Source organism: Ovis canadensis, chromosome 11, assembly GCF_042477335.2.
Source record: "Ovis canadensis isolate MfBH-ARS-UI-01 breed Bighorn chromosome 11, ARS-UI_OviCan_v2, whole genome shotgun sequence".
In the NCBI taxonomy this organism is placed as follows: Eukaryota; Metazoa; Chordata; class Mammalia; order Artiodactyla; family Bovidae; genus Ovis; species Ovis canadensis.
The window spans coordinates 53,054,561-53,066,006 of NC_091255.1; the positions used below are offsets into that span (position 1 = coordinate 53,054,561).

General features: G+C 55.8%; 1 protein-coding gene across 2 annotated transcripts; it reads right to left on the reverse strand.

Moving 5' to 3' along the window:
* Positions 1-256: 256 nt before the first annotated feature.
* C1QL1 (complement C1q like 1) lies at positions 257-11,148 on the reverse strand. 2 transcript variants are annotated; one of them, XM_069543644.1, is made up of 4 exons: positions 10,226-11,123; positions 4,236-4,375; positions 1,433-1,587; positions 257-710 (listed from the first exon to the last, which is right to left on the reverse strand). In XM_069543644.1, the coding sequence occupies exons 1-3, from the start codon at positions 10,820-10,822 to the stop codon at positions 1,476-1,478; spliced, it is 849 nt and encodes a 282-aa protein (XP_069399745.1). In that variant the 5' UTR covers positions 10,823-11,123; the 3' UTR covers positions 257-710; positions 1,433-1,475. The 2 variants fall into 2 exon arrangements, with proteins under 2 accessions (XP_069399745.1, XP_069399746.1); XM_069543645.1 differs by lacking the exons at positions 257-710; positions 1,433-1,587 and having other exon boundaries at positions 3,740-4,375; positions 10,226-11,148.
* Between the last annotated feature and the right edge of the window lie 298 nt (positions 11,149-11,446).

The window sequence follows — 11,446 nt, forward strand, 5'->3', positions numbered from 1 at the left end:
AGTCCTGGTGTCTTAGGTTCTAGCTCTGCCCTTAACCAGCCTGAGCAACCTGGAGTTTCTCTTTGGGTCTCAGTTTTTCCAGCTGTATAATGGGAGTTACCCATTCTGTGGTTTTGATTCTCAGTTTTGGCAGATGGGGCAAATAGGGAGCATGTGAAAAGCACAGGGGTGGTGAGCCCTCTGGTCCCTTTCCCCTCAGCTCCCCAGCTGCCACCTCTCAGTAACCCTTCCACACCCTTCCAGCCCCAAACACGTGTAGACTTTTCACTTCCACTTTATTATCACTTCATTTGTAGGATTTTAAGGTTTGTTACCTGGAAGGGAGTGAGGAGCTCACACCTCCAGTTCCGCTTTTCAAATATACCTTCATCGCTTGTGAAAACAACCTTATTAACAGCATCTAACCTGCTACCACTTATGGGGGCACCTGGATAAGTACATACATAAAGGACCACAGCAGAGGAAACAACAGTTAGCTGAAGTGGCAGAGCCTCTGGATCCCTGGGGTTTTCTCCCAGCTCATGGATGTCCTGGAGCTGTTGTCAGGGTCAGCAGAATGTGGGTGAGCCCCAGAGTAGCCTTGAGCAATTGGTCCTTGCGTTCTGCCTCCTCTTCTGGTGCTGAGATCCTCCGGGAAACAGCTCCCATGCCTCTGAGGCTCCCCTGTCTCCTGGACGGTTGTCCACGATTGATTCTCTGGGCAGCTTCCCCTCCGAGCAGTAAATGAAATATCGGTTACCAGGAGTGAGGCGGGAGGCAATTAACCCCTAGACCTCACCCTGGCAGATGTGTTTGTAGCAAGCTGAAGCGGAGAGCTGAGCGCACCTGCCTGGCCTTCCTGCAAAGTCATCCAATTAGGGTAGCCCCCAGCGGTGGGCTCCTGCTGCCTCCTCTGCTCCCCATGACCCCAGAAACAGGGGTGGCATGGACTCCGGGGGCTGACAGCCGTCTGGGCACAGGATAGCCTGCCATTTCTCATGTGAGTGAGCTCCGGGGGCAGTGCCACCCTCACTCTCCCTTGGCAGGGAGATTATTCATTAATTAATCACACATCTTTTTAAAGGGGAGGCGTCTTCCTTCCTTCCTCTAGAGTGGAACCGCCATTCTGCCTGTCCAGCCTCCTTCCCACCTGCCAGCCCTGCCCCATGGAATGTTTCTGTGCCAGAAATGCCCCTGACTGAGGAAGAGGGGAGACACGCCTGCTTCAGGGAACCCCCCAGTCCCAGGGGCTGGTCTCAGAAAGCCCCAGTTAAATAGAAAAAGCATAGCATCTGCCCTTGGAGCCACTGACAGGGCAGCCATACTCTTTGCAACTGGGAAACTGCACCCTCATTCCCAGTATCTTGGGATACACACCTCGCCCTTAATTCACCCAAAACACTATCTTTGAGGACCCCCCACCCCCGGTCTAATGGAGGAGGCACAGTCTCACCTTCAAGTTTCCCATTCTGAGAGTAGAGATGAAGTCATTGTCCTCAGGTTGGCCAAGTCTGAGGGGTACAAAAATAGACTTTGCCCTTGGGGAGCCCCTGTCTGATGGGGGAGATGCTCCCCAACCAGCTGGCACTGCCAGACACTTCTGGTGCCCTGCACAGGAAAAAAAAAAAAGTCCTTGGCTTTAGTCCTGTCCCAGTTGTATGACAAACTTGCAGTGTGACCATAGACAAGTCACAGATTTTCTTCAGACCATGCTTTCCTCATCTGCAATGTAGAGAGCTTAGTCCCATCTCTCAAAGTGACGTGAGGATCGGCCAGTCACCAGAAAGAAAAGCCAGCCAGCCAGCCAGCCACTCCCTTCAGAAATGATTAATATGCTTTTCGCTATAGCAGAGTCCTAGGCCAGTACCTGTGGTCTCTGGGAGAGGGCTGGGGAGCCTCCCAGGTGCAGTGACTGGATAATTTTGGGCCAGCGCGGCCATTAAAGAATCATAAGAGGCTGTGCTGTGGGTGGCACTGGGGGGGCGGAAGGTGGGGGGGGGGGTGCTGGCTAATCTAATCAGTCTTCCCAAGGAAACTCTCGTTCCAGACAGACCTGCCAGGGGTTTTATTGGGTTTGTGGGGACCCGCAGATTTCAATCTCCAGACCCCACAGGGAAGGAACAAGTATTAAGCTAATTTTATTAAATGGCCACAGCTGGCAGTAGGGGGAAGTAGGGGAGAGGAGAGAGGATAAAGAAAGTCATTCAAGTCTGCCAGCCACGACAAGGCTCCATACATGGGGCCTGACTGGGAGGGAGGCCACCCCTCCTTCCTGTCTCTCCAGCTGAGCCAGTGGGTGGTGGGAGGGGGAGGCCAGATGGGAACTCTTCCTCAGTGTAGAGCCTTGGGATTCTCCAAGAGGCTCACCCATGGCTGCCTCCCAGGGCAGGTGCTTGTAAATCCCATCAAGCCTCCACAGGACAGCACTGGAGTGGAAGCACTGGGATGCCTCCAAGCCCCACTTCCTTGGTTCTGCTTTCGAAACCCCAAATCTTTATGATATACGGTGTGCTGGGTGAGAGGATGGTCTTTGGTTCAAATACTGATGTTTGCTCCTTCCTAGCTCTGTGACTATGACGAAGTATTTATCCTCTGAGCCTCAGTTTCCTCATCTGAAATGGATAAAACAGCATCCATGTTAAAGGGCATGGGAGTATTCCTTGCCAATCCACTTCCAACCCATACACATTTCCATGAGATAATATTTATAAAGTTCTTATATGGTGTCAGACACAAAGTGGATATACTCTAAGTATTAGCTATTATAATTGAGGAATGCTCTAACTGTGTGCAACCATCATGGCCCCAGTTATAGATGAGGGAGGCAGTGACAAGGCAAAGAGATTTGGTGTGTTGTCTCCAGCCAGCAAGGTCTTCTTGAACTCAAGTGCAATCAAGATTGATTGTGTCTTATTTAAAAAGCTATTTAACCTCTTTCGAAGAAGAATAAAATCTACTCATCCAACCTCCCAGGGCTCTTGGAAGACTTGAATGAGAAGAAAGTGCCACTCACTTTCACTTCAGGTATGTGAAAGTGTGTGTTAGATGGACTGTGTTGGACTTTTTGCCACCCCATGGGCTGTAGCCTGCCAGTCCATGGAGTTCTCCAGGGGATCTTCCCGACCCAGGGATTGAACCCAAGTCTCCCGCACTGCAGGCAGATTCTTTACCATCTGAGCCACGAGGAAGCCTTTGGCAAATTTTAAAGTGATATATAAATAATAAAAGCTGTGTTTATTGAGCACATACATGATCCTCTTTAACCCTCAGTCAAGTGAGATAGGTCTCATTATAATGAGAAAACTGAGGCCCAGGGGTGAAGTGCTTGGGTCAAGGTCAACCAGCATTTAAGACAAAGCTAGTTCCTTTCATTGCTATCGCTAACCCAGAACTGAGTCAGAAGAGAGTGACTTAGCCAGCATCCTACAGGGTGGCACTGGAGCCAGAACCTAGGTCTCCCAATTTAAACCTGGCTGTGCCTTTGCAATGCTGACTTTCAAGGTCAAAGAGATGGAGCTTTTCCACCCTGGAAAATGATGGTGTAAGTAGGCTGTCTCCTATGCCTCTTATCCAGTTGCCCGGACCCTCTTGGGCCATGGTGGGCTTTGGGCCCCTTGGCCCACCTCTTCCTGGAGCACCTCTGACTCTGGCTTTTCCCAGATTCACGAGAAACTTCCAGTAGACTCATTCCCCGTATAGAGGAGTGCAGGGTTCACAGTCCCCTCCTGCAACTCCTCTCCAGGGCACAGTCAGAAAGCCAGCGGGGTGGAAGTGTTTTATTATAGCTTTGGTCAGACGGGCAGCAGCCTGCCAAGGGCTGTAGCTGGGAAGCCATCCAGCCCCCAACCAACCCCTCCCCCAGGTGGCGCTACCCCAGAGCAGGTGGGCAGCGCATCCGAGCACGGGGAGGGACCCGCTGAGGCCTCTCCCAGACACCTGCTGGGGCGGGCTGGTGGGTAGGGTGGGCAATAAACAATCCTACTGTACAAATATACAGTGTGGGCCGGGGCGGGGACGGTCAACGCCGCCTCCCGGGGAACCAGGACAGGGAGTGCTGCACCCGGCTCTGCGGTGAGCCGGCGGGAGGGCTAGCTGCGCCCGGAAGGTGGTGAGGACGGGCCAGGGGCGTCATAGCCGGGAGGGCTGCGAGGGGGTGGGCGAGTCATCCTTTATCCCACCGGAGGGGGAGCCCCGGGGGAATAGGGGATGGAGGAGCTCAATCAGAGTAGATGATGAAGCCGGAGAAGGTGCTGTACTTGTTGCTGTTGCCTCCGTGCGCTTTGCCCCCATCCAGTTTGATGAAGACCTCGTCCCCCGCATCCAGGTGCAAGATCACGCTGTTGCTGGCGTAGTCGTAGTTCTGGTCTGCGTCCTGGGCGATGGCGCTGGCCCGCACCTGTGGGGGTTGGGCCGTTAGGAGAGTAAGGGTATGTGCGAGAGGGCAGTGGAGGAGAAGGGAGAGAAGCAGGGTCCAGGAGGGAGGAGGATTGTCAGAGAGAAGGCAGGGAAAGAATCTGAAGGGTCCCAGATCCCCACCTGCAGCACCATCAGGGCTCTCAGCCTGCTTTCCTCCCATCATCCTAGCACTGCCCTTTTGCAATCCTGACTGTGTGTTTAGGGAAGGGGTTAGAGAGGAGCCTTGGATTTCTAGGGCAGGTATAATCTGGGTCTGAATTGGCAGTGTAATTCAGTGTAATCAGCTTCCTTAACTCCCCTAGGTCTCACTGTCTGGCCCACTGAAGTGTTAGCCACTCAGTCGTGTCTGCCTCTTTGTGACCCCACAGACTGTAGCCTGCCAGGCTCTTCTGTCCAGGGATTTCTCTAGGCAAGAATTCTGGAGTGGGTAGCCATTCCCTTCTCCAGGGCATCTTCCCAACCCAGGGATTGAACCCGGGTCTCTTGCATTTCAGGCAGATTCTTTACCATCTGAGCCACTAGGGAAGCCCCACTCACTGTCTGGCCCATTGAGGACCTCAGCAGTGTCTCCAGAACTCCCCAGCCTGGAACTCCTGCTTGCAGAGAGGAATTCTCTGGACCCCTAAGGGATGGAGGGCTGTCCCCTCTCATTCTTTTCTCTCTCCTTTCTAAAATTATATATATATATATATACTTTTTTTTTTGGTCGTGTGGCATGAAATCTTAGTACCCCAACCCGGGATTGAATCCATGCCCCTGCAATGGGAGTATGAATTCTTGACTACTAGACAGCCAAGCCAATCCCCCTGTCCTACCATCCCCCCACCCTCTACTTTATTGCAATAATGATGCTTACATTAGCCACATGCACCCATTCTCATGTCAGTGGCTGGACAGGAGGGTGCCCCTTGGCCTTACAGGTCTAGGCCTGGATCAATACCAGGCTGCTAGTAAGCAACAACCCTAAAACTGAGACCTTCTGTGTGGATTCCTTGTCTGAGGTCCATTCTGTGTCAACTCCCTGTCTGAAGTCCATTCTGGAGTCTTTCAAACAAGAGCAGTGAGATGGAAGGCCTGGGAATCATTTCCCTTCCCAAGGCTCAGGCTGGGCCTGCATCCCACCTCAAGGAGTTGTAGCTACACCTGTGACTATTACCCCATCCCAAGAGGACTTCTGGCTCCTCTGGCAGCATCACCCCCATGGAGGTAGAAGGTGGTAAAAGGAAGTGGATGGGAAGAAAGGAATCATCCCTTCTGAAACCTTACATCCCTCTGTGATCCTCAGTCTGCTCTGATATCCTTGTTTTGATGGAGGAGGGGAAGGACAGGCAGGAGCATCAGGAGGGGCAGGGGAGCGCCAGCCTTTGGATTTGAAGCCTGACACATCATTGGTGAGGGAGGGGAGCTATAATCATAAGATATTGAGGATGTGGGGTGATGGACACATTCTCTCCAGGTATTCCTTTCCAACCACTGAGGCCAACACAAGTCCTGAGCCCTCTGATCGGGGGGCTTCTCCTGGATAGTCTGAGTGGAGGATGGGCAGAGAGTCTGCACTGAATGGGGTCCTCTCAGCCAGGCTCCTCTACAGCCCCTCTCCATCCTGCCCCTTCCCTGAAGGCAGCACCCCCAAAGGCTGACAGTCAGGGCTGGACCAAGCCAGATCGGGAGAGGGACCCATCCCCCCTCCTGATCAGGAGGCAGCACGGTAGGTCGTCTGTGCCAAAGCTGCTGACTCAGCAACAATGTTGCACCGGAAGGACCCGACTGACATATTTGGGTGCAGTCTGCCATTGAAAGCCCAGATCCTTTCAGCCCCTTCTCACCCCTCAAGCTTTTCTCCTCCAACCTCGGAGGGAATTGTTTGGGGACACTTAGCTGGGAAAACTCCTGGTCCAGCTAAAGGTGAGGGGAAATCAAATGAAGGAGGGATGCCCTCTAAGGAGCTCGGTTTCTCTGTTTAGAAAATGGATGAGATCCTGCCTCACCCACTGCCACCATTGTAAAAGCCTTTTGATGGCAAAGGAAAAAAAAATTTTAATCTTGATGGGGCTTTGAGCTAACCAGGAAAGAGCTGAAAACAAGCAGCCAACTTCTGTATTGTTCCCTGGGCCCTAATCCTGGTGGTATTTATTATTACACATGCATTTCATTATCTTTGCTAATAAATTACTTCTAATAACAATTATTTTTATTACCCAGATTAATTTAGCCTTAACTCATTAAAACAGTGTGCTGCTTAATAGCCAGATCCATTAGAATACAGTCATCTGTCATCAGGAATCTCCTGGTGATGTGACAGGCATCAGTACTGTTATGCTTATGTTTATTATTTATTCATCACCATGATTGTTGCTGTGATTATCCTAATTATCCATGGAGGCAGGGAGAATTAATGCTCTTCCATCCGTAGACGGTGAGGGAGCCAGCAATGGAACCCAGGGGTCCTGATTCTCTGCCCAAGACTGGAAATAGTAGAGGCATCCAGTCCCTCCCGGGGGTCGAGGGGAAGTCTGGGGAGTTCATTTTGTTGTGGAAGTGGGAATGAAGTCTGGGACTTGTCATGTGGGGGTACGATAGAAGCACCTCCTCAAGGGCTGCCAATAAGTGAAACTGAGGCATTGGTCTGATTAGAAGTCTGGAGTGGGGGTGGGGTAGGGGTCAAGAACCCAGGAATTGCCCCCAGAGCAAAGCTGGGGTCTTGGGTATGTAAGTTGGCTCTCATGGGCAGCCAGCCTGGCCCCTGTGTGCTTTCACACAATGCCTGAGTTCCTACTGTGCCAGGCGCAGTGCTCTGTCCTGTGAAAGGCATTAGAGGCCAGAGAGGACAGCGGCAAGATGGGGGGGGGCGGTGCAGAGAGGCCATATCCCCTCATGAGAGAGGCTGATCCCCAGTCAGGTCTTCGCATACCACAGTCCCCAATTTACACACCCCACCACCTCCCCCATCACTCAGACTCTGGTGTCCAAGTCCCTGCCCATTTGTAATACTCCCCTTCCCACAGGCCCTGACCGTCCCCCCACAGCCCCCCTTCCCTAGCCCGGTGTATCAGTTTCACATTCTCTGGGACACATCTGAACTGTGGTCTTAGAAGGAACCGTAGGGAGCTCCTGTCACTCAGGGCACCGGCTCCAGCCTAGAGTCCCTTCCTCAGGCTCCTCAGGTCCCTGTGTCATAATGACCCGGCCTCACTGCCATCTGGCCGTGCAGCGGTGACTCAGAGCTACCCCTAGGGAAAGGGACCCGGCACCAGGCAGGAAGGTGCTGACTCCCCGCTTTCCCCATCTTGCCCAGGGAAGGACCAGGGCCCAGACGCGGCTCTGCTTTCTAGAGGAAATTCTGGAAGTCTCTCTGCAGGCAGGAAGCCAGGAAGGAAAAGCACAGAGCCCAGGGCTGCCCCTAGTCTTGAAGGCGTGGGAGGAGCCGGCTCCTCCCTTCTGTTCCCACCCATTGTCCAGCCCTGTCATTTTTGCTCTCTGCTGGCTTAAATGTCCTCTTCCACCTCTGAGCCGGCCTTTCCCTACACTTGACCTTTCATTTTCTCTCTAGCTGTGTCTTCTCCCCTGGATGACTGAGGTTCATCATCCTCTCCCCCGACCAGGTTGGTCTGAGCTAGGGCCCATTGAATCACTCCCTCCAGCCAACACATCTGAGAACAGGAGTATCAGTGGGCTCCTGGTCTCCTCTCCCTCACAATAATGGCTGGGGCGTGTTATTCTGTGGTTATTGCTGTCTCCCCTGCACAGACCATGTGGTCCTGGAGGGCAAGCAGACTGAACCCCTGGAACCCCAAACCTGGCTCCTACTCGGAGCTCAGAACTAGTGATACGGAATGACTAGTGAGAGGAAATGAGTCTCTTGGACAATCTGGAAGAAGTCACAAAGGATGTGGGGGAGGTCCAGGGCCTATCACCCCACTGTCTGTCTTGGATTTGTGTGTGTGGAATGGGGGCAGGAAATGGTCTGAGTAATTGTTAAAATACTAGGTCTCTGAAACCCCTGGTTAAAGTCACCTCCTCTCTTCTACCAGCCTGTGGTGCCACCTCCTTGTCAGGCTCTGCCAGGGCCCTGCCCCTACTAGAGGGGTAGGAAGAGCCTTTTGAGTCAGTTTCACCTCCCAGTGACTGAAGCAAGTACGCCTGCCCCAAGCATCCACCATCTTTGGGGCCTCCTCTTGTCTCACCTCTGGGGCCCAGCGGCACCCTCTTGAGTAGCACAGTAGGGCCCACTGGTGGCCTGGTGACCACCTCCCTATCCAGGCAAGCTGTAGTCCCAGCCCCCTGAAACCTCGACTTGGTGCCAGCCCAAACTTTCTTTAGGAAAGGAAGAAATTCCAGCGATGAAGGTGACATTGTTGGATCCCTTATTGGTGATTAATAAGGGGAATTGTGGGGCTGTCTGCAGAGAGAGTCCTTACTGGATACCGGGGCCTCCCATTTGGTCAAGAATGAAGGACAAAGAGGGGAGACACAGAAAGCCTGACGGACACAAGTGGGAGAGAGACACCCAAGGAATAAAGAGGGGGATTAAACACGGGGGTGGGGGACCAGAAACCAAGGGAGCAACAGATCAGACTGGTAGACACAGGAGAGAGGCAAGCACAAGAGATGGGGAGAGGGGAGAAAGAGGAAGAGGAAAGGGAGAGGCGGAAACAAGAGGGAGGGCAGGCAGGGGAGGGGGGAGAGGGGCAGACTTACAAGCACCTGGTAGGCTTTTAGCTGACTCTTAGGCCTGTCCTTTCCCCACCCCTAAATGGGGTCCACCTCAGGTAGGGCTGCAGTGGAAGGGTTCCAGCAGGACCTTGGGTCTCAGTCACAGGAGATTCCCTCCCAACTCCCACTAAAGCTTTAGTTCTGATCCACACAGGCACCTGCTTCCACAAGGATGCTCTGCTTGACTACTGCAGGGGCCCCAGGTCTCCTGTGGTCTGGGAGCACTGGGAAGGGAGGGGGGATCAAAGCAAAAGGAGCTGGGTAAAACTGTCACCCTGGAGCAGGATTAGGTCAAGATTGGTCCTGGGGCAGCAGTTCTAAGGAGAACACCAGACATCGATGGTCCCAGGTACCAAAGACCTCATGAGGTTGGTGCCTGCCGCTCTGGTCTCTCTGATGGGGACAGGGAAGGAAGAGGATCCCCCGACACCCCAGGAATCAGGAATTGCAGCTGGCAGGCAAAGAGGAGGGGGAGTTTCCACCTCTTTGTCCTGCCTCAGAAGGAAAAACTTTTCCCTTCTGGCCATCTTTTTTGGGCGCTTAGCTCTGACACAGTGGCAAGGGGCCGCGCAGTCCCGGGTTTTGCAGAGGGTGGCAGATCTGCCCAATGGTCCCTTCCTAAGGGCGGGGAATGTATTGTAGCTAAGGCTTTGTGCGCTTGGCTCCCTTTGCCTTTGTGCGCAAAACATCTCCTACAGCTCGCCTTCTCCGCTTGCGCGCCTAGCGGTGCGCCCAAGCGCCCGCGGGCGCAGACGCTGCCTTTCCCCAGAGCCCATCCTGATCCGGCCCCTCACCGCTAGCTGGTATCAACCAGAATCCTAGCTCTGAGATGCTCTTTCCCACGGGCCAAGCCCCCAAGGGCCAGTCCGCGCGGCCTGCGCTCTGATTATTAGTTGGATGTGTTTCCCGCATTTCCGTGCCGCAGGTGCCCAGCAGCACTTGCCTTGGAGCTGGCGCCCAGGAGCCGAGGAATCAGGGGTGCCCGCTAGCCTGGATCATCCCCGCCTGTAATGTCTAAGCCTCTCCGGGTCTCCATCTGCGCCCGTCCGTACCCGTGGGCCCCGGGCTCCCTGGGTGCCCTGCCCCCAGGCCAGCCCCATGCCCCCGGCGGGCCCACCTGGCCGTTCTTGCAGAGGTCCGCCCACATACTGGTGCCGTCACCGCCGCGCATGAGGACGTGGTAGGTGAAAAAGTAGGTGCCGGGAATATTGCACGTAAACTTGCCACTGGTCGCGTCGTAGTTGTTGCCGAGGTTGGTGACCACGTCGTCGAACTTGAGCACCTCGTAACCCTCGTGAGGATTCTTGAGGCCGGCGTAGAAGGCCACGCGCGGCACCGTGGTGTAGGTGGCCGTGCTGATGGCGCCGCTGCCCCCCGCGCCTGGCAGCCCGGGAGGGCCGGTCTTGCCCGGCTCACCCTTCTCCCCGGGTGGCCCTACAGGACCCGGAGGACCTGGGTCCCCGGGGGGCCCAGGGGGGCCCGGCTTGCCTGTGCGTCCCGGTTTCCCCTGGGGGCCCTGCACCAGCGTGGAGGGCGGGGGCGCGCCGCTCTGCTCGCTCAGGGCGTCGCCGCCGTCGGGCCGCGCGCCGGCGCCGGGGCCCCGCGCGGGGTAGGGGTCGCACACCATGCGGCAGGTGCCCAGCATCTCATAGTGGCCATCCGGGCCTCCCGAGCTCACCAGCACGGGGATGAGCACCACCAGCACCAGCAGCATCACCACGCCCGCGGCGGCCGCCAGCAGAGTCTTCCGGCCGGCGCGGAGCCTGGGGAGCGCCGGGCCGCCCGGCCGCGCCGTCGGGGCAATGGTGCCGGCGGGCGGGGGGCGCGGGCGAGGCGCCCGCGCTCAAGGGCGGTCCGGCTGGACTGCGGGCATGGGGCCGGGCCCGGGGCGCCGCGCGGCGCTGGATGCGCTGCCGAGCCCAGCCGCCGGCTCCTGCCTCGCGCCTCCCTCCCGCTGCGCGGCCGAACTGAGCGCAGCGCCCGCAGCCTGCTGCCGATTCCTCCCGCCTCCCTGTGCTGGAACCACCGCCCCCTCCGCGCGATCCAGCCCCGCCCGCTCTGCGCCGCGAGGGGTGGGGCTGAAGGCTGGGCCGGCGCCTAATTGGGTTGTGAGAGATGTGAATCCGCCCACTTAGAGGGGCGGGGCCCGGGGCGGGGCCGCCGGGTAGAGGGCTGGAGCCAAGGCGAGCAAGAGACTGAGCGTCGGAGACGGAGAGCGGGTAGAGTCCGGGACGCAGGAGAGGCTCCCCTAGAGAAAGTGAGAGTAGGAACTAGTGGAAGAGGGGGCCCTAGGGAGAACTAGAGAGCCCCGAGGGTGACTAGGAGAGGAGAGGCCTCG

Coding starts and splice junctions, on each gene's coding strand:
- C1QL1 (XM_069543644.1), bottom strand. CDS start 10,822: ATGCTGCTGGTGCTGGTGGTGCTCATCCCCGTGCTGGTGAGCTCGGGA. Junction 4,376..10,225: donor ACCTCTGCAAGAACGGCCAG/GTGGGCCCGCCG, acceptor CAACCCCCACAG/GTGCGGGCCAGCGCCATCGC. Junction 1,588..4,235: donor CACGGAGGCAACAGCAACAA/GTACAGCACCTT, acceptor TTTCCTGTGCAG/GGCACCAGAAGTGTCTGGCA.